At 47.6% G+C, this 26,063-nt stretch overlaps 1 protein-coding gene across 1 annotated transcript in view; it reads left to right on the forward strand.

Moving 5' to 3' along the window:
- Positions 1–23,627: 23,627 nt before the first annotated feature.
- Positions 23,628–26,063, forward strand: part of Cdhr3 (cadherin related family member 3) — a 65,639-nt gene continuing 63,203 nt past the window's right edge. The window contains exon 1 of the mRNA XM_085697754.2: positions 23,628–24,087. Coding sequence (XP_085553880.2) covers positions 24,006–24,087 — 82 coding nt within the window. The 5' untranslated portion in view covers positions 23,628–24,005. The remainder of the gene's footprint in view (positions 24,088–26,063) is intronic.

Consider the following 26,063-nt stretch of genomic DNA (forward strand, 5'->3'; position numbering starts at 1 on the left):
AGCTCAACGACCGTCCCTCCCTTTTCCTTTCTGTTTAAAATGGGAATTATAAACAATAACAACCACAAACCCTCTCAAATCCACAGTTTATTTAAATGCAAACACAAACATGACATTTACCAGCTTCGTAAACCATGGCGAAGGTTTCCTAACACGTTCCGCGAAGCACACAGGGAAAGGGAAGGTATGAGGGGCGGGAAATGCATTCATCTTTCCCACCTGGTGATTAGAAAGTCCCGTTCTTCCCAGAGCTAGCAGGATCTGTCTCTGCTCGCAAACATGCAGGGCTCCTGACCGTGCTGACTTGAGAAGGTATTTCTTCTAACGGAAGACGAGTTCAGTTCACTGTAAGGGACTCAGAAACATACGGATGAAATTTCCCTGAAGTCACTCCAGGGATTAGAAATTAGGAAAAGAGCGCTTGGCACAAAGCATCTGGGGTGTTTGCCAGGTCGAACCCAACTGAGAAATGGTTAGGACACAAGGCAGATCTCCAGGGCTGCCAAGTTTATCCATCTCTGCAAGGCAAGGATTTATAATTAGAGCTATTCTGAAAAGCGTGGCCTCAGAAGTAGCTAAGGACAAAAAGGAAAAGAAAGAAAGAAAAGAAAGGGAGGAAAAAAGAGCCTTTGTTCTCAGCATCTCAGCGAGGTTGCTGGTCCCCAGTGGACCGTTACAGCCTCTCAACCTCGAAGTCACATCGTTGCTCATTTAAAGCCAGAGCCTGGTGTTCTCTGGGTCCTGTTTCCCATGAGGAGTTCCTCCGAATTCCCGGGTGAGGGGAACAAATCTCAATGGTGTTCTCGAGCTACAGAGGAGAACTGTGGGAGAACATGACTCAGCCGTCCCTTCTCTGACGGAAACTTCATCTTCCACAGCAGTCTGCCTTCCCTGGGCTTTTCTGTTAAAATCGGTCCAGTGGAAGGTGGTGGGTATGGGTGGGAGCATCGCAAGAGAGGAGAGAGCTTTCAAATGGTGCCGGCACCGGCACAAGATGTCGAGAATCGAGGGCTGCAGCGTCCGGCAGCTTCACGACCTCGAGTCTGGATGAAATCTCACCTTACCTCAACTCCACAGCACCTGTGCTGTCTGCGGCCTCTGTCTTCTTGCCCACTCACTAAACCAAGTTTCCCCGATGCTGTGCACCAGCTTTTCTGTGACAGTGACCAGAGGGGGCCTAGCGCCAGGCCCTCTGTGCAGCTCCTAGCACACAGCAGTGGGCAGAGCAGATGCAGCCCTTGCCCCCAAACAGCAGGGAAGATTGGCCTGAAAGGCATCGACATGGAAATCCAAATCATGACACAAACATTAACCACAAAATGCAGGGTCCAGCTGAAGGTTGGCGGACAGAGTAGAAGACACTGTCATGGTTTCTGGGCCAGCACCTTCTCCCCTCCAGACGGGCTAGCCCTGCCTCTGTAAGGAACTAAGTCAATGGAGGCCTCCCTTAGACAAACCCAATGACCTGAGGGGTCAGAAACCCAGCACCATGCCGGTGAGTTCCTCTGGCGGTTTCCTCGGAAGGCAGAGGAGGCTGGAGACTGCTCCACTGGCTACACATCAGTATGGGAAGGTAGACAGCCTGGTGGCCTAAATGATGTCAGGGAAAGAGAAGGCCAGGCCCTGACTCTCTCCCCTCACATCACTTCCACCTGTTCAGTGGCTTTTAATTTCTTTTCCCTGTCTCGCCCCATGAATGTGCTATTCACAGTAAAGTTAGCGCACGGCTAAACGTTTGTTCACCCTGTGCCTACCGGATCTTTCTCTTTCCATCCGTTGTGTAAAGAGAAAACGTTGAAAACAAAACCGAAACTCCTCATGAAGATGTTTCCATGGTTGCAGCTGTGGAAGTGGTACTGGTCTAGGGTGAACCTCGGAGAGAGGGAGGCTGCCTGTCTTGTCTACTTAGAGTTAAGACTCTTGTAGGGCACTAGATGGCAACATTTCCCTAAATCTAAACACAGTGGAGGCAAGGCCCTGTGGGCAGGTCAACCCCAACAACTGCAAGCCCCAGCACCTATGTAAGGTGACACCCAAGGCAAAGGGGGAGACGGAAACCAGAGCTGACAGAGAGCAGTCCGGAGTCTCTTCATGGAGTCTTGTCAACACTTTAACACCACCATTACACCAACAACACTGCCATTAGCAACACCGGCACTGCTATGACCATCACCACCATTATTATTACCACCATTGCCATGACAACCATTACCACTACACCACCACCATTACACCAACACCACCATCATCAACACTATCACTGCTAGGACCACCACCACCGTTATTATTACCACTATTGCCATGATCACCATCACCACCACCATTTCCACCACCACCCCACTCCTATCACCATCGGCATCACTAGCACCACCAATATTGTTACTACCTACATCTACACGATTGTTACCACACTATTATTGCCACCAGCATCACCATCATCACCACCATTATCACCACGACTACCAACTCTGCCCCTACACTCACCACCATGATCACCATCATTGCTATCACTACTGATGAGCCTTTTGTGCTCTATTGGTTTTTGTTTTATTTATTTATTCATTTATTTGCTTTTTCAAGGGCGAATTTTGACACAGGTCTCTGTGTATCTTTGATTGCTCTAAAACTCACTCTGTAGACCAGGTTGGCCTCAAACTCACAGAGATCCGCCTGCTTCTGCCTTCTGAGTGCTGGGATTAAAGCTGTGTGCCACCATGCCTGACTATTTTTTTTTTAAGATTTATTTATTTAGCATGCAGTCAGTGTTCTGCCTGCATTTGTGCCTGCCCTCCAGAGATCTGGAGAGGATCAGATCTCAGTACAGACGGTCGTGAGCCACTGAACTCGGGACGTCTGGAAGAGCACATACACTTTTAACCGATGCGCCATCTGTCCAGCCCCATTGTTTCCTTGTATTCTTACAATGGAGGGTCTGAAAAGACGGCTTAGTGGTTAAGAGCCCATACTGTTCTTACAGAAGACCCAAGCTCAATTCCCAGCACCCATATCAGGAACCTCATAACTGCCTGTAACTCCAGCTACAGGTGATCTGATACCCTGTGACCACCTCCTTCTCCCCTCCCAAAACATACATAAGTAACAATTAAAAAAGAAAATGATTTTAAAATATAAAAAAAAACTTCATTTAGACTGGGAAGAGAGATCCAGTTAGAGACAAAAGGTAAAAAGGGCCTTTTTTAAAGTTCTTTTCTTTTCCAATCATAGCTAAAATTAGATTGATAGACTGCTGTCTGGAACAGAAAGTTTGGGGAGCTGTTTTAATGAATAGATAAGAAGGATCTCTATTTGCATTTTCTGTTAGATGCTTAGTTGCTCCTTGAGCGATTGTCCAGCTAGGCACGCTATTGCTATGATGAAACAACATCGCAAAAATCAAGGAAGAAGGGATTTATTTGGCTTCCACCTCCACACTTCATCATTGAAGGAAGTCAGGGCAGGAACTCAAACGGGGCAGGATCCTGGAGGCAGGAGCTGAGGCAGAGGCCATGGAGGGGTGCTCACTGGCTTTCTCCTTACGGCTTGCTCACCCTGCCTTCTTAAAGAACCCAGGACCACCAGCCCTGGGGTGGCACCACCCACAATGGCCTGGGCCTCCACATCAATCACTAATTAACAAAATGCCATACAGGATTGCCAACAGGCAGATCTTATGGAGGCATTTTCTCAGTTGAGATTCCCCTGTCTACGATACTGACTACCGTCTGTGTCAAGTTGACATTAAACTAGCCAGTACACCAGTATTTGAAAAGCAGTATCCTGTGTGGATTGCAAAGCCCCTCTGGAACTATGTTTGCAGCATCAATGTAGTTAGCACGCTCTCTGCCTAGCAACCACTCTCGCTTCCTAGTCCCTGTCCCTTCGATTTGTCGCCTGTCAGCGGATTTCAGCATCCCTGAGGAGATACACCAACTGACCCGTGGGGAAAAGTCAGAGCATCACACTTGACACAGACAAATATTTGCTAAACCTCCCGTTGAATTGGGTTGATCAAGTGAATCGTTTCTAGTGGAACTGACGCCAACGGACAGCAGTCAAGGTGTTTGTGACGGTGACAATGGTAGGGAGGACGGTGTCGAGGGTGAGCCATGGGGGGAGGACGGTGTCGGTGTCGAGGGCAAGCCATGGACCGGAAGCCGGTTGCTGGCTTTCATCGTTTGAAGTCGCATGCTCCACATCTGCCACTTGACAAAAGTAGATTTCTCAACCATACTTCCCTCCGTGTATCCAACCAAACAAAGCTAATTTCCAGCATTTCTCAGCATAGTTTCGGTCTCCAGGGATACGGCAGCAAACGAGACATCTGTCCTAATGATGCTTACATACTGGAGAATGAGAAAAGGGAAGAGAGGATCTGCTAATTCAGATTCAATAAGGACCAGTCCAATAGTGAAGCAGGATTCAGACACAGTGAGAGGGAATGCCGAGTGTGTGTTTGGTGTGTATGTGTGTGTACATGTGTGTGTGCTTGTGTGAGTGTGCTTCCTTTCACTAGTTCATGCAGGCTACATGGACAATATCTGAACGCAGAGAGCTAACCAAAAAGAGGCAGTAACTCATGTAAGTGACCCTGAGAGGAGACTAAAGCATACATCACCATCGCTGGTCTGGTCCATGACGACCAGCACCCGGGCCTCCTGCAGACAAGCGCCCACTGTTAACTGAGACAGTTAACATGCTTCGTCTGCTCACCTTCTGCCTAGTTGGCCACAGCTACACAAAGATTGAGATGACAGAGTGTTGTGGTTTGAACGGATGTGCCCTTTCAAGATTCCTGTGCTGAAATTTGAACCTCCAGGTGGCATGAAGATGTGGGCCCTTTGTGGAAGTGTGAAACGTGAAGGGACTCTACCTTTATGATCAGAATTAATACCTGATAAAGGAGGCTTCAGGGGGATGTAGTGTGAGGCCTCCTTCTGTGTCTTCTGGCCCTTCTGCCGTGGTAAGGAATCAGCAAGAAAGGCCACATTCTCAAAAGTAGAGTGACCCGCACTAGACGCTGAAGCTGTCATGGCCTTGGTCTTGGGGTGCTCAGACAGTTGAGTTCGATGAAAGCGGGTGCTGAGGCAGAATTTCCAGTTTAAAACTAAGTTTATCAAACCCTGTGATTGGAAGGGGAAGGAAAGATTATCAGAGACAAATGCAAATGGCATAAAGGCAGTTAATATGCATGGCCAGCTGGCTCTGCTGAAAACCAGCTAAAAATAATTGCTACCCATAGAGATGATCTGCACACATCTCTCATAGTCAATGCATGTGTGTTTTTCTTGCCAGTGTGCCCAAAGCATTATATGGCAAGTAACTTAATTTCTTATTGACAGAGATTTAAAATCTATAAATTGAAGGTTATTATTAATGGGAAATAATTGCTAACTTCAAATTTCATTTAGCTAGAATAACCTAAGTTAACTGAAATCTGAGGCAAAGTTAAGAGAATGAAAAGCCTCAGCTCTGGGCTAAGGACGGTGAACAAGACTCCGAGCTGACAAAAGTATTGATAATTCTGGCAATGCTGAGTGAACTTTGTCCTTTGGTTGTTGTATAGAGGGTACATAAGGGTTGCTTTTCATACTTCAACTGGCTAAGTCATTGACTAAAGGAAAGAGGAAAGTTGTTACCTGCAGAAAATGCAGGAGGTGATGCCCTGCCTTCGCCTGGGGTCCGTTGATTAGGTGAACACAAAGAACCTGAGGCCAGGGGTGTAGTATGAGAAAGTGTAGTTTGAGGGGGTACAGAGAAGGGAGGATGTACTGTTAGAATGTAGTGAGAGGACAGTGTAGTGTGGGGAGGGTGTAGTGTGGAGAGGGTGTAGTGTGAGGAGAATGTAGTGTGGGGAGGGTGTAGTGTGAGGAGGGTGTAGAGTGTGTAGGGTGTAGTATGGGGAGGGTGTAGTGTGGAGAGGGTGTAGTGTGGGGAGGGTGTAGTGTGAGGAGAATGTAGTGTGGGGAGGATGTAGTGTGAGGAGGGTGTAGAGTGTGTAGGGTGTAGTATGGGGAGGGTGTAGTGTGAGGAGGTTGTAGAGTGTGTAGGGTGTAGTATGGGGAGGGTGTTGAGTGAACAGGTTGTTGTGAGATGAGGGTGTAGTGTGGGGAGGGTGTAGTGTTGGGAGGTTATAGTGTGGGGAGGGTGTAATATGGGGGGTGTAATGTGGGGAGGGTGGAGTGTGGGGAGGGTGGAATGTGTGGAGGGTGTAGAGTGTGGAGGGTGGAGTGTGAGGAGGGTGTAGAGTGTGGAGGCTGTAGTGTGGAGGGTATAGTGTGAGGAGGGTATAGTGTGAAGAGGGTGTAGTGTAGGTAACATCAATTCAACTGTGGCGTTGGAGGCCAAGGCCCTTAGCAGAGGCTCACACCCTGGTCTCGTCCCTCACAGTACAGAATCTTCTAAAAATCCCTTCGGTGTTTGAGCACGTGTTGTACCTCCATGTACATATGTGTACTGACATGCACAACACACCTTGGCGATTAGGCCATTTCTAGAGCTATTGATGAGCCACGTTGTTGCCATAGATACTGAAATGTTTATTCAATGTTCCGTCTCTGAATCTGCTCCTAAGGAAAAGTGTCTTTGGGCTGAGTCTGTACACTTGTTTGCTGTGGAAGCCTGAGGCTCTGTTCAACTTCCACATCTCAGATTTGCTGACCTGGTGATCTACAGGCTAGAGAGAGACTGTCTCACAAAATAGAAAAGAGGAAAGAAGGAAGGAAGGAAAGAAAAGGAAGAAAAGAAAGATAAAACTAAATAAGTAAAGCCAGGTGGCAGCTTCCCCAGTCTGGGCACCTCCCCTCTGGAGGCCCCGTGTCTCTGTCATAGAGCACACCCTGTAGAGAATCTTCACACTCTACAGAGACCCCTGTGTCCCTGCTGACCTGGGCCGTGGCAACAAGGACACAGAGGTCTCTCTCCATCCTCAGTGTTTCCTTTCACACCTGTTCACCTCACCTGGGATTTCCCAGGGACACAGTCTGTCAGCGAACTCACAACCCTGCTAGAGCTGCCCGCTGCCGGCGGGAGTGGAGACCAGGCAACATGGCCCAGGCCTGGTGAGGGGCCTGAGTCTTCCGTCTTTCTCCCTGCCTGCCCTTTTATCCCTGGCTGGAAGAAAGGCAGGGAGTGAACCCACCATAGGAGGAGGATGTGGCCCGGTGGACACCTCAGAAATGCGTACAGAGACATGACCACGACTCTTCCTAGGGCCCCCGTGTAGGGGTTGGGGGAGGGTAGGAAGTCCGGAATGAAAACCTCCACTTCCCTGCTACAGCACTTCCCCTCTGTCCTCCCAGGTCCAGTTCTGTGCTTAGCGAACTCAGGAACATTGGCGAATGATGTGAGCGTGTAAGCTGGAACACCCTCCTGAGAGCCTGCCAGGGACGTGTCGGGAACTGAGGTACAGAATACAAATTTCCTCTAACCACCCGGCAAGAATTCTTCAGGCCAGCAATCCCTCCCTGGGCACGTGCTGGCCTGAACCCTGAGTCCGGGTGCACACTGCTTGCAGCCTCTGCCTTCCTAGACCCCGACTCCTTCATGCACCTCTGATCGCCTGGGCGCCCAGCCGGGCCTCTGTGATTCTCAGCCAGCTTACACTGCAGAAGCGCTGGGCTCTTGCTCTGCCCCCTCCCTTCCCATCCCGCACTCCCCCTTCTCTCCTGCTGACCCCCTTTTATCGGCTCACCTAACACAGGCTCCACCAGCCGACCCTCACTCCCGCACCTCCTGTGGGAGTTTCTGAAACAGAACCAAGCAAGCAGGGAGGAAGAGGTGTCAGGAAAATGGCCCGAGGCTGTGGTTGTTTTTAATCACAGGAGACACCAGGCTGACCAGAGGGGACCTTGTCTATTGATGGCTTCTGGACCCCACACTCTTTATAGGGACATTGGTGACTGTGCTCGGCTGAGGAGGACACACGGTAGGGTGATGTGTCTTCTTGTTTTAGCCTGTCTACTGATCAAAGGCAAGACAGTCAGAAAGCCGCGGGTGTTCCAAGGGTGAATGTCTCAGAGGTATTTCGGGGGGTCATGTCACCTAGAACCTCACTCAAGGACCCTGAGACGCCACAGAGCAGAGGCCCAGGGAAGGAGCCTACAGAGACAGTCCAGGGCTCCCAGACAGTTGGGGACTGTGGACCCTCAGACCCTGAACTTCTTATGACCTCTTGCCTACCTGAGTAAACAACTTGTTTTCCTACGCTTGCAGCTGCTCTGAGCGAGAGACCATCATGAGTTCCTGATAATAAGGGAGTGGTTTCTGGTGGGCTTGCAGCTGAAAAATCCCAAGAGCTGGGCGTGGCCATTAGTTAAGGACAGCCCTATATAAGTTGTCCTGGAACAGAATAAAATTGGCATTCTTGTTGTCTCTGTGTGTTTTTAATCCCCAGACCCTTGCTTGATTGCGGTTCCAGGTGGTGCAAGCGCCACACCAGATCATTACTTCTGGTGCCTCCAGGGTCTTTCTTTGGAGTAATTCCAGGTTCAACCTTACCTGCGAGCTTCCCACCTCGGCAAGGGCCCCTGGCATTGACTCTCCCTCTGGAGTCATCTCAGGAAGGTTATATCAGCACCCACCTCTCCTTTCCTGGGGGCCCACTGGGCACCCATGCTCTTTTCTCTGCTTAAACAAACCATGCATTCATTCTGCCTCCTTTCCCACCAGGGTGGGGGTTTCACCAGCAAAGGCCAAGTGGTCTATTGAACTATTGAACATATAACCCAACAAACCCATACCCCTTATTTTGAGATCCAGGAGAGCCTGGAGCCCCATAAACAGCCCTTTAGGCTAGAATTCTTCCACTTCACCCCACACCATTGGGAACCAAGAAGGGCTCACGGCCTCATACTGCACAGAGTCCCTGGCATGGCCAGACTAAGAAGCCAGACTGCTTGTATCTGACTACCTGGCTCTGCCAGTTCCCAGACTAGTCATGTTTGGCAAGTTATTCCGCAAAGCTACTCCGCAAATTACTTCATGCCTCAGTTTCCCCGTCAGTAAAATGGAGACTAACAGATAAAATCTCCATAGCTGTCTCCTAGTGGTGTTGTGGGAAATTAAACAGACAGCCGTACAAATCACAGAGCGCAGTTTCGGCAGCTGGAAAACATGGAGTGGATGCTGGTTTTTATTCAGCACGATTGAGACACCATTGCTATCAGCGTGTACTTGGTTTTCACAGCGTGGGAGGTTATGCAAGGCATGAGTCTAATTTACAGCTTATTTATAATGAACCTCAGCCACTTCCAAAGAAGACTGGGAGTGAATGAACACAGACAAACAGGGAAAGCCTTCAGTCAGCCTTGTTTGTAGTTCTTTTGGGGTGTGCGTGTGTGTGTGTATTGTGCATGTGCATGCACGTGTGTATGTGCATGTGTGTGTGTATGTGCACATGTGCATACACGTGTGTGTGTGTATGTGTACATGCATCTGTGCGTGTGTGTGTGTGTTTTCCAAGACAGGGTTTTTCTATGTAGCCCTGACTGTCCTGGAACTTGCTCTGTAGACCAGGCTGGTCTTGAACTCATAGAGATCCACATGCTTCTGCCTCCTGAGTGCTGGGATTAAAAGCGTGAGCCACCACTGCCTGGCTGAAATGACAAGTTTTTAAAGCAGAGGGGAAACTTATGACCAGAGAAGAGGCCTAAGTTTTAAAAAAAGGGGATCTTGACTGTTCTGGGCGCAGTGACTCTGTGCAGCATGAAACAGCTGTTCAGAACACCTGTCACCCAGGGATGTCACACGAAAGATCACCTTCGCCCCTCCCCACCATCAGCTCTTCAGGGAGAGACTGCACTGCTTTCTCACATTTTGTTCAGACGTAGGGCTGTTAAACAATCTGTCCAGAGTCACAGAGCAATTGCTTGGAGGAGCAGGGTCAAGGGCAGATCTGACACCAGACACACGCTGCCTGCTCTGCCTGTGCCGTCCTTAGGCTACCTCCTTCTCCTGGTCCTTTGAGCCGCCGATTCTGCAGAGAGCAATGAGAGAGAGGAACAGGAGCCTTCTGGCTGTCACATCTGGATAGGAAGGCTAGGCTCTTTGCCGGCTACTATGACGCTAATCACTTATCGAGCCATTTAAGCATGTGGGGTTTGTATCAATTTTTAACAAGCAGCAGAGACTGTAAACAATGAACCGAGCTTAATTCAAACCCTAAGTGATGGTGTTTGACAAAGGAATGTAAATACTGCGCCTGATTCATGGCTCGTGATTGGTGGCTCATTTGTTAATGTCTGCACTGCCATGGGCTCCATCTGGACCCAGCTGGGTGGCTGCACAGCCCAGGGCTGACATTCCTCCACTGATTCTTCCACTCACTTAACACTGCTGGCACTTGAATGGGGGTCCACACACCAGCACGACCTATGTGAACCCTGCCTTCACGGCGTTCAGTCAGGGGATTGAACACAAGCACTCCACAGAGAAAAAAAAAGTGTGTGGTAAGAACCAGCGAAGGGTGTGTGGGCATGCTCAGGAATGGGGAGTCAAGGAAGGCCCTTTTTGAGGAAGGAACGACGGAAAGAAGTGAAGCCAAGGAAGTGTGTGTGGGAGGGGGATGGAGGAGACGTCCAGACAAAGTCCAGACACAGAGACAACTGTAAGGCCTGGGCTAGGAAGGTCTTGGAATTCTTTTTCTTTTTCTCTTTCTCTCCTTCCCCTTCTCCTTCTTCCCCTTCTCCTTCTTCTTGTTCTTCCTTCTTCTTCTTCTTCTTCTTCTTCTTCTTCTTCTTCTTCTTCTTCTTCTTCTTCTTCTTCTTCTTCTTCTTCTTCTTCTTCTTCTTGCTGTTGTTGTTTTTGAGACAGGGTTTCTCTATGTAGCCCTTACTGTCCTGGAACTCGCTCCATAGACCAGGTTGGCCTCAAAGTCACGGTGATCAGCCTGCCTCTCTGGCCTCAAAGTCACGGTGATCAGCCTGTCTCTCTGGCCTCAAAGTCACGATGATCAGCCTGTCTCTGCCTCTGCCTCAAGAGTGTTAGGATTAAAGGCCTAAGCCACCACCCTTGACTGATCGAATTCTTGAAGGGATACAGGTCACAGGGGCAGGAGGTAGTGTCTGTGTTTGGGGTAGATAGAATACGGAGACTGTGAGAAAACAACCATGGGAAAAATGGCCCGGTGTTACAAAAGAACTAACACTCGACACGTGGTAAACAGATAAGCAGGGGGGAAACACAAAGACAGGAATTGAGAGGTCATCCCAAGGGTGTGGAGGAATAGGATTCCTCACACACTGTGGTAGCAATGTAAGACAGTGTCTATTGGCATTGACAACATCATGGGACAACCGTGCTCTCTCACCAGGCCCCGATTCTCCCTGTATCACCCCACAGCTACCACACACGTGGGCCCTCAGTCACCTTAATGTCTTCCACAGATACAAGTGTTTGATGACCCGGTCTCTAACTGATGGTTGGAGAACCTGAGAATCTTCTGGACCTGAGGCCTATCTAGCAGGTGTAGGGCTGAAGAGGTGGATATTGGGAGTGGGGTTAAGAGTCAGCTCTGCTTCCAGCCTAAGCTCTCTACTTCCCTGTCAGCTGCTGAAATGTAAGGAAATCAGGCTGCAACAACCTGTTGTTCTAGACCAAGAGTCCCAGCCATCATGCCATTCCCTCATGAACCATGAGCCTGAATAAATTCTTCGTCCTTTATGTAGTCCCTGTCAGGGTGATAAGAAAAGTAATCAATACAGCTTCTCCCATGGCTAAGCTGTGTCTCCCCAAAAAGATACAATGAAATCCTAACCCTTCTGTACCTCACTTTAGAATATGACTGTAATAGTTGGGGCCTTCAGAGAAATAGAAATAACAGAACATTAGGTGTTCAGACAGACAGACATGAACACATGTGTATCTATATAGGTATACATGTGTAGCTATACAGGTATAAAGGGATAGATATAAAGACATACTGGGTGGATGGGTAAATGGAGGTAGATAATGACAGGTAGAAACAGAAGAAAGATGGAAAACAGATGAATACACAGAAATAGATACATAGGTAGATAGTTGGATGCATGAAAGAAAGGAAGATGAATAAATGGATACATTGAAACATAAAAACATGGAGATACATTGTAAGATACATCATAGAGATTCACAGAGCTACATATAGAGATTCATAGAGTTATATCATAGAAATACAGAGAGATTCATACACAGAGATACAGAGATAGATTGATAGATAGATAGATAGATAGATAGATAGATAGATAGAAAGAAAGAAAGAAAGAAAGATAGATAGATAGATAGATAGATAGATAGATAGATAGATAGATAGATAGATAGATAGATGATAGATAGACAGACAGACAATTTAAGAAGCCGGTCAGTGTCTTTGAAATCTGTGTGATGGGTAGCAGGCTGGAGACCAGCAGAGAGCCATTGTTGCAGCTCACATTCAAAGTAATTCTCTAACACAATTCTTTCTTATTCAAGAAAGAAGGATAGTAGGGACTTTAAATGCAGGATCTAGAGGGTCCGTGGGAACACAGACGGCTGCGGAAACTGAAATACTTGAGTTAAAACTTACTTTTTAATGCGACCACCCCCATACAAGCATACATACGTGAACAAAGACTCATATTAAATCATATTATGCTTCTTGGAAGACAGGTGGCAGCGTATTTTTTTGTGAGCAGAAGTTACTTTAATCACACAAAAGGAAGACTCTAGGTTTTGTGTTTTACTTCTATTAAGCCAGTGCTTTGAAAATTTCCGTACGTGTGTGTAATGCGTTCTGATTGTTCTACACCCTTTCTGATCCCCCTCAACCCCTAGCTCTTACCTTCCTACCTGACCCTTTCAGACATTTAGGACTTTTGGGTTTATTTTGTGACTCTTTAACTTAACGAGTGTGACCACTGGGTTGAGTTTTGTTTGCTGGAGGCTGGTGGGGCCACCAATAGAGAGAGAACTGAAGGCAGTGGCCTCCTTACTGTCTCTGACTCTATCCGTAGAACTGGTTCAGCAGTGAGGAGTCTCGAGTCCTTCTCCCTCCTTCCCTACATGCTGGTGGGCCCATTCTTGGCAAGCATCTGTAGTTATTGGGAGTTTGCGATGCCTGGGTGTTGCCCAGAAGATGGCATTTCCCAGCCTTTCTCCCTGTGCTCTGGCTCTTACACACTTTCCGCCCCTCGTTCTGCAATGCTCCCTGAGCATCATAGGGATTGACTGTCGTTTGTTTTCAGTACCCTGTAGTCTGCCTCCATCAAAGATTACTGGGAAGAAAGGCTTTGTTTTGATTAAGCCTGAGAGTGGAAATTATCTATAGGTATTGTCTTAGTCAAAACTCTATTACTGTGAGGGACACCACAGCAAGTCTTCCAAAGGAACGCTTTTAACTGGCGCTGGCTTACAGATCAGAGGTTTATTCCACTGTCATCATGGCAGGAAGCATGGAGGCATGCAGGCAGACATGGTGCTGGAGAAGTAGCTTGAGAGGTCGATATCCAGACTCATGGGGCAGCAGGAAGAGGAGGGGGACACTGGGCCTGGTTTGGTCCCCTGAAACCTCAAAACCCATCCCCAGTGACACACTTCCTCCAACAAGGACACGCCCACCCAAACAGGGACACACCTCCTAAGAGTGCCATCCTCTGGTGACCAAGCATTCAAGTCTATGGGGGCCTGTGGGGGCCATTTTCACTCAAATCACTGCAGGAGAATCTTTCCCCCTCTTTTCTTTTAGTTATAAGAGAGAATGAGATAAACACAGAGTTTTTTGTTTTGTTTTTTTGTTTTTCTTTTCTTTTCTTTTTTTTTAATTCAATGGTTCTCCTCTAAGCTTAACTTACTCTCTGGGTAAGAAGAAAACATATTGTTATGATTCCCAACTTAGAGCAAATTAGGAAATTGTGATTCCTTTGATTTGAAGCAAACTGTGGGGCAGCTACTGGCTGCACATTTCATCCAGATCTCACCTCAGACCTGAAGGAACAGTTTCAAAGAAACCAGAGCCTACACTGGACAGCAAAATCATGATGGAACAAGAAAGACACAGGAAAAATTCACCTCAGAAATAAAGGTCCTTTTAAAGAAACTCACAAAAGACACGGCACTGTAAGCTTCACTGTATCAGAAGTTTGAAAAATCCAACAGCAGAAATCTCTAGAAATAAAGTTAAGAGGAAAAAAAATCCAACAATAATCTGAGAAACATGAACAAAATGTGTATTACCAAGTCCTAATTTCCTTAACAAACCGAGGTCCTGACAAAGTAAATAAAAAAAAAATACCGATAAGCTTGTAGAATGACCAGAACATTCACAGAAGTGGAAATGCTTGGTTCCTTCCCCTTCAAGGTTTTGAAATAATTTTAGACTCACAGAATAGTTACAAAAAACAGTATATGCCAAGATTGATCTTTTCTTTATATATTTTGCCTATTAACTTTAGCTTTATCAATGGTCCTTGGGTGAAAAATTATTACTCTAGGGGTCTGGGAAGATGGCTCTGTGTTTAAGAGCATTTGACTCAGTAAATGGTTTGCAGCAGGAGGACATCCTGGCTGTCAGGGGCCAAGGAATGCCACAAAATCACACCACACAGCAGAGCTCACACAGAGGCTTACTGGGGAGTGGAGGCATGCAGAAGGCTGCAAGTCCACGCTCTTTCTAAATGGCAGTGTGGGACAGGAGGATGTGGAAGGTGTATTTGGAGCCTGTGTAGACATTTAGGGATTGCCCTTGTACCTGCTGGAAGGCATGGGTGAGACCTACTAATTCAGCCTGTGATTAGGGGTGTGGGCTGGGAGGGTCTGTGTCTCCACCACCTCAGTATCTGACACCATGGCACAGCCTGCTTTTCGGGTCCCCTCGAGTAAAAAGGAACTGCTGTCTGTGTACCAGGTGTAGACAGCCTGAGGCAATGTGTTCTCCTGGGTGCACAAGGGATGGATCAATGTTCCTCTATGGTTTCAAGGGAAAAATGAGATATTGAGGGGTGGGCATGATTGGAAAGTAAGTGTGGCATCTTCTGCTAATGGCACTTGGAGAGAAAGAACTTGGGAGAGAGGCAGAGTTTGTCAGCCTTTATACAGTAGGATGTAAGACAGATTGTGGAAGGAGAGGATAGTGGTGGGCGACCCAAAAGTTACTTTTGGGGGTTCACAAACAAGGAGCTCAGAAGCTGCTAAAGCACATATTCGGGGTGCCTATCCCTGGGTGGTAAGGTCTGTTAATTTTTGGCAGGTGTGCCATGGTGCGAAGGAATTCTCAGCTGTGACCTAGGACCCCCAAGGGTCTAACCGTCTCTTTCTGTTACATCGAGGGAGAAGGGACAGGTTAGGCCTTTCAGGGGTAGGGCCAGGTCTTGAAGGAAAGCCTGGTGGAGCTTCTGAAAGTACTTGGTAATGGGTGTGAGCAGGAGGTCATGTGTGGGGCCAAGGATTGCCTCATGTTCTGGGTTCTATAGGGGGTGTGGATCACATAGGGAACACACATGATCATGGACATGATGGGAATGTGTCATGTTGGCTACAGGTGACGATGGGCTGCTGAGGCTCAGTCACTGAAGGTGGGTGGAGAGTGGGGGCCCCTGGCTCTAGAATGTGGGTGCTCTCTTGCAAAGAGCCCAGAGGCTCCCAGCACCCACATGGCCAATGGTCACTAGCAACTGTCTGTAACTCCAACTCCAGGGAATCCAACACTGTCTTCTGACCTCTGTTGGTGCCACCCTGTGGTCCACAGATCACACAGACACAAACCTTAGATACAAATACATAAAATAAATCAGAGGAAAAGTTTTTTTTAACTACTCCTGCCATTTTGTCTAGTGGCATCTCCGTCCTCCTCTCATTTACTACACTAATGCATTAATATTTATAATGTATCTTTAACCGGTGCATAGATATATAAAAATTATGCATGCTAGTAGACTACCATGCAATTTTTTTGACATGCGTATGTATTGTACAATGTATTGTAAGTCACAGTTAAAGGAAAAAGAGGACATAACTGCTCCCAGGTATGGTTGAGGTTTCATTGTCTATGTGAGGGAGAGTTCAGTCAGAGGCATCTGGAAAGGTCCAGACTGAATCAGGCCAGTAAAGGGGGGCGGTGAGTGAGGCAGAGAAGGGAGAGAGGAGAAAGAACAGGTGGACCAAGAGAGGAGCCAAGAGTGAGCCAGTCAGGAGCCAGGAGACCAAGAGAGGAGCCAAGAGGCGAGACAGCGTGGCTAACATGACTGAGTAATACTGACCAGTACTGAATGCGCTTCACCCCGGGTGTCTCTGGGACCTGACAACACTGAACACCTTTGTCTCCGCAGACATTTATCGTTTCCTTATGTTAAACGCTTGCAACCTCTCCTCTGTCGGCTTTGCTCTTTCCCAGTTCTGTGAAAAGTTGGGGTTTTGATGGTGACAGCCTTGAAGCCGTAAGTCACTTTCAGTACTAGGTTGTTATTATATTAATTCTTCCATCGTTAATTCTGGTACTGCATATCAGGTCTAAAGTCTGTTTTAATTCTCTGCATGGTGGCCTGCTATGGCTGAGGAAGGGACAGAACGGGCAGCCCCCTTCTGTCTGCCGTCTTCCATGTGTCTTTTCAACTTTTTTTTTCTTTACCTAACAGACAGGTAAAACATTTGATAATATGGTATTATTAGGGTCTGGGGCCTCTTCCGTGTTTACACATGCCATTAATAGGGACCAAAGTCAGAGCAGCATCTTTAAGGAATACTTTGATAGCATACAACAAAAAGTTACATGCACATTTTCTTCTATTTGACAATTTCATTTTTAAGGAATTTAATCTGCAAGCATATTCTCATATTCATTACACATATTCAAGGACGGTTATGGTAGCCTCACTGGTAATAGATGAACTGGGAACGTGGTAAACTTCTCTCCATGAGGAACTGCATAAATAATACAGAACACTGCCCTACGGTTTCTATCCTGCATTGTAAAGATAAAAACTGTTGTCTTGCTTTTTAAAAAGAACAAGTGTCTCTAATACCATGAGTATTAGAACGTTTATCCAATGACAGGGAAGCAGCCCATCATGAGGGGAAGCCAGGGCAGAAATTCAAGGAAACCAGGAACCTGAAGGTAGGAACTCAAACAGAGGCCATGAAACAATGCTGCTTACTGGCTTGTTCAACCTGTTTTCTTAAATAATCCAGGACCACCTGAACAGAATTGGCACTGCCCACAGTGATCTGGGTCTTCACATCAACCATTAATCAAGAAAACGCTCCCCCCACTCCTGTAGACTTGCCTATTGAGAGTCTAATGGAGGCATTTTCTCAGCTGAGGTTTCCTCTCCCAGATGGCCCAACTTGTATCATGTTCTAAGCCTCCATTTCTACAAGCGTGACGACTATATAAATGAGCATGTGTTTATTCTTGGGCTGCTTCTAGGAGGTTCACAAGACTAACAATGGCTGCCTCCAAGCGACAGGTGAAGACAAGAATACTTTCTTCTCATTGTTTATTCTTCTGAACACTCGGGATTTTACAGGGTGTGCATATATTAGCTTGTAAAAAGTAATTTATTTCTTAAAAATGACAGTCCCTAGAGAGAAGTCAGTTGGCAGAGAATCACAAGACAGCCGTACCATCCAGTCCTCTCTGCTGCCCTTTCTCTACTTTCAGCGGCTTTTACCCTGCATTTCTCCTACTCACTTCTGCGTCTGGGAAACTTTCTCTGACCGTGTACTTTCAGTCTGAATGTTATCCTCTTCCCCGCTCAGTCAATGTTCTCACAGCCTCAGGCATCCTTGAACACAGAGTGTGGCCCACTTAACTGTAATTGTGGGCTTAGGACAAATTTGCCTCTGGGCTAGGTTTGAGGACCTTGTTGGGATACTTGCGTCACAACAGGCTTAAATCTAAATGTCCCCCACAGGCTCATGTGAACACTCAGTGTCAGCTAGTTGTGCTGGGGTCTGCAGGTGGAACTAGGTTGCAGGGGCGGGGTTTAAAGGCCACCCCTGTTGCTGGTTCTGCCACACACTTTGCTTCTTGGTCTGAGATGCCCTTACAGGCGCCTATGGACGGAAGCTGAGACCCTCCACCATGTTGTCTTTCCCGCTATGAAAGACAGAAATCACTCTGAGCAGAGCTAACATAAACTGTCCTTTTCCACAAGCTTCTTCCATTTCTTTTGGTTTCAGTGACTTTAAAGTAACTAATAACAGACGTGACACCCTGCTCAGTTGCTCATACGCAGTGAGCTATGCCAGAGTAATGGTTATCTGCCTGCATGGATGGAGGGATGCATGGATGAATGGATCACACATGCACTCATGCATGCACCAGTGGATGGATGTGTGCACCAAAGGATGGATGCATTCATCAATGGACAGATGTGTGCACCAAAGAACAGATAAATTCACCGATGGATGGATGCATGCACCAAAAGATGGATGCAAGCACTAATGGATGGATGCATGGATGGGTGCATAGATGCATGCATAGATGATGGATGGATGCATGGATGGATAGATAGATTATAGAAGAACAGTACTTCCATCATCTGGCCAAGGAACTTTTGTCTGTTTTTTTTTTTCTGCTTTAACCTTATCATGCATAAAGGGGACACAGTAGGTAATCAAATTCTGGTAAATGAAAAAATAAACATCAAGAAGAAGAGGAAGAGGAGGAAGAGGAAGAGGAAGATGAGGAAGAGGAGAAGGAAGAGGAGGAAGAGGAGGAAGAGAAGGAGGAAGAGGAGGAAGAGGAGGAGGAAGAGGAGGAAGAGGAGGAGGAAGAGGAGGAAGAGGAGGAGGAAGAGGAGGAAGAGGAGGAGGAAGAGGAGGAAGAGGAGGAGGAAGAGGAGGAAGAGGAGGAGGAGGAGGAGGGAGAATGATCAGCTGGTATAAAGATATCTGGAAAAGCTGTCAGAGAGGTAACATATGTGGTGTCCACAGCTTAGAACAGGGACCAGCAAAGGCCAATTTGCCTTGGCTCCAAAGCAAGTTAGATATTTGTGCACAAGAATAATGCCTTAGTTGCCATATGACCAGATATTTATGCTCATGATATTTCCCCAAGAGAAATGAAAACACATTTCTCTGAACATAAAACAACAACAATAACAAAAAACTTGTGTGTGAATGTTCATGGCAGCTTCATGGAGTAAAATAAGCCAAATGCTTAACTGTGTGAAAAGAGTGCACGTGGCTCACCCGTATTGCAGAATAATATTATCTGGCAGTAACAAGAGAAAGAAAAAAGGAATGAAGTACTGGGTGTTGTGGGGAGGCCACTTGGTTTTTCTGGCTGTTGGCTGCTCACCAGCAGACCTGGAATAACCACACAAAACTGTATTATTCAAATCACTGCTTGGCCCATTAACTCTAGCGTCTTATTGGCTAACTCTTACATCTTAATTTAACCCAACTCCATTAATCTGTGCATCACTACAAGGTCGTGGTCTACCAGCAAAGTTTCAGTGCATCTGTCTCTGATGGCAGCTCCATGGCTTCTCTTTACTCTGCCTTCTTCCCCCCAGTATTCAGTTTAATTTTCTCCACCTAGCTAAGTTCTGCCCCGCTATAGGTCCAAAGTAGTTTCTTCATTCATTAATGGTAATCATAGCGTACAGAGAGGACTCCCATATCAACTGGGCAGGCTATAGGCTGGACGGCCCCTGGGGACATGACGCTAAGGGAAAGAGGACAAACCCAGCGCCTATGTGTTGTGTGGTTCCCTGTGAAATGCCCAGATTAAGGAAACCGACAGGAACCAGGATAGTTGATGGTTGTGGGGTGTGTGGAGTAAGAAGCTGGAGGAAAGCAGGTGGCTGATAAGGAATGGAGGGTTTCTTTTTAGGGCAATGGGAATGTTTTAAAATTGATTGTGACAATGGCTCTGTGGATATAATAAAAATAGAGGGTTGTGCACTTTAGCTGGGTACAATCTTCTGTCTGCGAAATGTGTTTCATCAAACTGTTCTGGAAAAAAAAAACCAAATAGGAATGACTTGGGCTTCCTGGAGGTGTGACCTGAGAAGCCCACAGAGTTCTAGAAATACTTAGGCTCCCTGTGGTCAGGTGGCTCTGAACCTTGGGGAGGTCAATGTTCTGACTCTCCCACCCTGAGTCAGGGCTGGGCATTCCAGGGGCTGCCGGAGCATTGGCCTCTCCCACAGTCCTCAGGGCCGCTGTGGGAGGGAGTTGTTCCTAGGTTTCAGAAGAGAGAAACGCTGCAGAATTGCTTTACTTTCCCTCACAGAACCCACCGGGCATACATCTGGAGTTGGGCAGAAAGAGAGGAAGCCGAGAAGCAGGCAACTACAAGGTGCATCACTAATTCCACAACTGTCTGCCTAACTATAAACCTGGTACCTTGTCAAGTAGGAAGAAATTAGGGCACAAATAAATGCCAAGTTCCTTTTGGGTGGTGAAATTAAACAAGGGTCCTCTGGAAGAGCAGCCAGTGCTCTTAACCACTGAGCCATCTCCTCAGCTCCAGGGCTTCTGACACCCTCACACAGACATAGATGCAGACAAAACATCAATGAACATAAAATAAAAATAAATTAAATATATATATATATTAAATAAATTATATATATATGTGTGTGTGTGTGTGTATGTGTGTATGTATGTATGTGGTAAATTTTTTTTTTTAAAAAAAATAAAAGACAGAAAAGGAGAGAAATGTGAAGCTCCTCTCTCCTGGAGGAGCCTGGGAAGACTGTCTGGAAGCGGTGCGTAAACTTGGCTAATGTGATGCCGATGTTAGAGCACTGGGCCATGCTTCACTCCTGCCTGATGCTATGCACCATTTGTGTACTGTTCCTGTTACAAGTGTGGCCCTGAGGGACGGGGATTCAAGGTGCCGGAACGGCAAACCCCACATGTCCTGCCCTAGGGTCACATTACTGGAAGCCAGAGTTCCAAGCTGGACGGAGAGGCATACAAGTCCCACAACTAAAATTGTGAGGAGGTTCACTGTCATCCTGGACCTCAAGCCCTCAAAATGTTTAAGGAGCAGAACAACTGAATGCTCTCCACACAGCTTCGATGTCTCCCCTGTCTAGTTCCTTCAGGTCCATATAGATTACAGGAGAAAAATGTGTTCCAGGTTCTGAGTCAAATATCAGAAGGCAACACTGCTAACACACCGGACATCGGAACTACTCCAAGGAACTCCCTTGAAAAGCTCCAAGGCCAGACCAGTGCGGGTCCAGCCCAAATTTTACAGAAGGCTCCCTGCCCCCAAAAGTTCTAGCCCAGGACTATGAGGTCCTTCATTCATCTTCCTCTGGAGACAGATTTTAGAGACTGAAATAGTTCAGCACCCTGGAATCCAAGTACAAGACAGCAAGACCCTCAGGGTTCTTTGTAGCTGCTGTGACTTCTGAGCAGGTGGGGGCCTCCATTCAAATCCTGTACTTTTAGAAGGATCAAGGCCTGGCGATGGCGTCCACTCTGGGGCTGGAAACAGAACTGTGTACAAGAGAAAGCAAGCAAACACACTGCACCTTCCCTAATGTGGCCCCCATGCCTCAGGAAAGCTGGATGGAGGCGGGGGAACCGGAACTGACACGAGCTCAGTCTAGTAAACAGGGCAACATTAAAACACTGTGTAGCCAGGCTGAAAATTAAACAGATGTGAGTTTCTTTAATTCAAAGCCTTAATTATTCTGACGTTTTCCATAACTTAATCTGAGCCATCCCTTCAGCTTTAATTATGCATAATGAAATGGATTGTTTACAGTAACTAACATGACAGGGGAAACCGAGGAGTGAGGATTGGTCGCTTGGCGACTGTCGTGGCTCCTCCTTTCAGCCAGCCAGGGAATGCTGCACACCTACTATGCTTCCCTTGCTGGCCTGGCAGGTGTCCCCCTGGGGCAAGCCACTGTTGGAAGACTTGCTCTGAGCAGCTCCCTTCCCTGTCCCATTCCCCACTGCAGTAACAGTGGACGGCAGGTCCTACGTCCCCGGATTTACAGGTAGGCATAAGTGGAACTGAGATACAAAAGGTCACGCAGCATAGCCTGTGATTTCTACCACTTAGCTACTTCAAACAGAAGCCGTCCAGCATTCCGAATCTTCCTCTTTATCCAGGAAAAGTTAACTTAAGGGCAAAGTGGTTTGATATTTTGGCAGAAAAGGGAAGGGTCAGATTCTCAGGCTCTTATGAAATGAGCCTGAAAGCCCGTAGGATGCGCTGGGGCCATGAGAAGACTGTGCAGGGAGCGAGGATGGCAGTCCAGGGCAGTGACACAGAGAACCCTTGGAGACCATGCAGGGAGAGGAGCCAGCTTTGCTGTCCCGGGATTCTGAGGAGAGTCCTGACTGGCAGTGCATCGGAGGGGGTCACCTGTCTCTGAGCCTTGACTTCCCGTGGCCCAGGAGGGATTCACTGAGCAGCTCCCACTCAGAGGACCAAAATGTTGCTACTTTTACTGACGTTTGATACACTGTCTATTTCCCCCTCCCTCCCAAGCCTTCTCTCTCTCATCTGGTTTTGGGGCAGTGTCTTCCTCTGTAACTCCTGCTACCACCACCTTCACTATGTAGCCCAAGTTGGCAATCCTCCTGCCTGAGCGCTGGAATTGCTCTTGTCCCTTTAGCACATTGCTTTCTGTATCCCAGGTATCCGTGGCAGCACCATTCAGGCTCTGACAAATCTAAACTCAACCTAAGTCTCCTCTCCTGCTACCCTTCACTCCCGGCTTCACTCCCGGGATGGCGCAGCTGACCGCACGGCTCCTGCCACCTCCTCTCTGCCCTACAGGTTTGGGAAGAGGGTTGGGCAGAAAGGAAGGACAAGGGACCAGGCTGTTCCTCTAACTGCCTGCTCAGTCTGTCATCTATTCTGACTCCTTCAGGCTGACCCAGTCTGCATGCAGGTTTGCCTGTTCTTCAGGAGCCCTGGGATTCTCCACACCACTTCCAACCCCTCCACATCTGGGGCTGCTGGGCTATCCCTCCCCAGGAGTAGACAGACACCTGCTGTGGGGGAATGGATGGATGGAGGAGATGGTGCTTCCACTGACCCAATTACTGCTCTTCAGTCACCTTCCCCAAGCCGGCTGTGACCCGTTTTGTTTTCTGAGTGACGTGGAGCCAGGCTGTGATAATTCACCCACCTTTCCTCGTGCCTTGTCACAGTGCTGCCACAGTCATGGGAATCTTGTATAGGAACCACTCCCTAGCGGGCAGAAGCTCAACTCCAATATTCCTCAGCCAGCCTTTGGGCTGCGGGAGGGCCCGCGGTGGTAAACAGTGCCTGAGATAGCTAACCTCGCACGCTCACCTCCGGGAATGTTTGTGAGCTAGTTTCTAGATTGCTTCATAGAGGTGGGACACTCTACTCTAAATATGGATGGTGCCATTACACAGGCTGGGGTTGCAGATTAGATAAAAGGGAGTCAGCCAGCTGAATGCCAGCGTTCCTTGCGTGCTGTCTGACTGCAGCTGCGGCATGCCAGCTGCCTGAAGTTGCTCCTAAGCTCCCCCTCCCCAGAAGACCATTCCCTCCACCTGTGAGACAAGACCAGCCTGTACTGCCTTGAGCCAGGTTTTTGTTTTAGCAACACGCAAAGTAACTAACCAGTGTCAAGGGCCACATCTCCCAGGTGTCTGCTTCACGGAGACGCTAGGTCCCAGCTCTTAGTGATTGTCTGAGTTTCAGGGAGTTGCAGGTCTGAGCCCTACTCGTCTCAATTCAGTCAGTAGAGACCCCTCATTTTCAGCAGGCATTGTTGGTTACAGGGAGGTTGAGACCACCGTGTTCATGACAGGGACAGGCAGCCACCATCTCAAGGTGTCCCTTTGGCTCTTCTGACTTCCCTCGAGTTCTTTGTGGAGACTCTGGATGAGGACTCTGAGGACAGACTTCAGGCTAACCAGCTGGCCTGTTGGACAGTAGGTTATCACACACGTAGGACATCAAAGAATAAACAGACGACAGTGTTTAGCGTCTCCGTTAGTTACCACCAAAGCCTGTTTGACTCTCTGCCTGGCAACCAAGTCAGGAGGGGAAGGAAGACTGTGGTGTCTGGAACAGGTGTGGGTTAGAATGCTGGGTGAAGATGCTGGAGAGCCACACACACAGGGACCCATCCAGCATGCAGGGGGCAGTCATTGTCCTTGCTGTCCTGGGAGCCACCTCAGGTAGGAGCTCTGTGCACCATAAAGCTTTGCTTGGCCTGCCTGTGTTGCTGGACACCATTTCGTGAGGATGCCCCCAAAGAGGACTCGGCCACTGTGAGGCTGCTCTCCTGTGAGGGTTTCTCGACTGTGAGGAGTGGCAGGCAGCCGCTTTGGGGTGGCCAGCATCTTGGGGCCAGGAGTCCTGGACAGATGTGCTTAGAGGTAGCTGGTTTGGGGTGGCCTGTACCATGGGGCCAGGGGTCCTGGAGTGGATGGATGCACTTAGAAGTAGCTGGTTTGGGGTGGCCTCCACCCTGGGGTGCACTTAGAGAACCACAGCAGAACCCAGGCTTGTCCAAGCCTCACTGTTGTGACTGGCCTGTGCAAGGAGTCTTTCTGAGAACTAAGGTGGGGAAGGGCTTCTCAGAGCCCAGCTGTGTCTGGACAGCAAGTCCGTTTTTGTGACAGTTTTCCTTCAAGGCATTGACTTGGCAAGTCATCCTTCCTGGAAACAGACATGGAGGGGCAACTGTCTCCCCAGGAGCAAAGGCCAGTCCTGATAGGCCCAAGACCCCACTTGACACTTCCTATATTCTCTCTTCCCCATTCAAGAGCTTCAAGAATCTTGGGTTATTGCTTTTTAAAGATGTATTTATTTTTGTGTGTGTTGGTATTGTGTGAGGGTGTCAGGTCTGGAACTGGAGCTACAGGCAGCCATGAGCTGCCATATTAGGTGCTGGGAATTGAACCCTGGTCCCCAAGAAGAGCAGCAAATGCTCCCAACCCCTAAGTCATCCCTCCAGGCCCCACGAAGCTTGTATCTTTCTTTTTTTTTTTTTTTTTGATTTTTTTGAGACAGGGTTTCTCTGTAGCTTTGGTGCCTGTCCTGGAACTAGCTCTTGTAGACCAGGCTAGCTTCAAACTCACAGAGTCTTGTATCATTTTAAAAGAATACCTTCAGTTTGGATTATTGAAATTAAGACTTTTAAATTAAATATTATATTCTGAGTAAGTAATAGATGCATGATAAATGAAATTCACTCACGTTAATTTAGGGATAATTTGCAACTTTGATGAGTTATGTATGTAAAACACTGAGAGAAGGACCTGGAACAGTGTAAATGCTTAGCCAAGGGTAGTGTGACAGTTTATGCCTGTGTCCCCTAACCAGAGTTCTGATATTTGCTCAAATATTCCTTTGCTTCCCTCTCGGGTAGGTTAGCTTCCTTTATGTGGGTATTTACATTCAGATCTCAGTATTTGTAGGTGGTTATTTTTCTTTCTTTACATTTGTAAATAAAATCTTCTCTTTTAGCTTGCTGTCATACAATGTGTGGATGCCGGTTAGTGCTTCGTCTCACCATCTGTCTAACGGTTTCCCCTTGGATTCGAATGCTCTTGCAGGAGCAAAGAGAACAAACATGGGTAGCCCTCTGCTCCGGTGGCTCCGTGTGCCACTCCTTTCTCTTACCGAACTGCCAGCCTGTCCTCACTGACCATTTATAGCTAATGAGAAAAGTGCTCGCTCCTGCTTCAGTACCCCAAGGCAGGATGCTAGCTGGCTTTTGGCGTAAGGCAGAAATGTTTTCTCCATTTAGGAGATGGTTTTATCTGGATTATTAGTTCTAAATCAAAATGGATTTTTAAATCAAAATGCTTTTCCAAGATCCATAAAAAAGAACATTTGGTTTTCTTCTTTGATCTGCTTATAAAAAACATAATAACTGGGCTTCCTCATATTGAGCCTGCTTCCCCTGAGGCTTTAGCCCGTGGAGGGTAGATCTACAGAGTTAAAGTAGGCCATGAACGGTCCAGTTGCTTGCTTGAGGTAAACATTTGAAGGTTCGCTAGAAATACGGGTTTCTGAGCTATAACTGTTTGTGTTGAGAGATGGTGGCATTTATTGTCACTAGGGAGGAGGGAGGTTACGTGGGATTCGAAGAGCAGCTTCTGTTCGAACCCTGTCATTTGGAACGCCGGCAGCAGATGTGTGGGAT

This window comes from Myodes glareolus, chromosome 11 (genome assembly GCF_982192425.1).
Source record: "Myodes glareolus chromosome 11, mMyoGla1.1, whole genome shotgun sequence".
NCBI classification, from domain to species: domain Eukaryota; kingdom Metazoa; phylum Chordata; class Mammalia; order Rodentia; family Cricetidae; genus Myodes; species Myodes glareolus.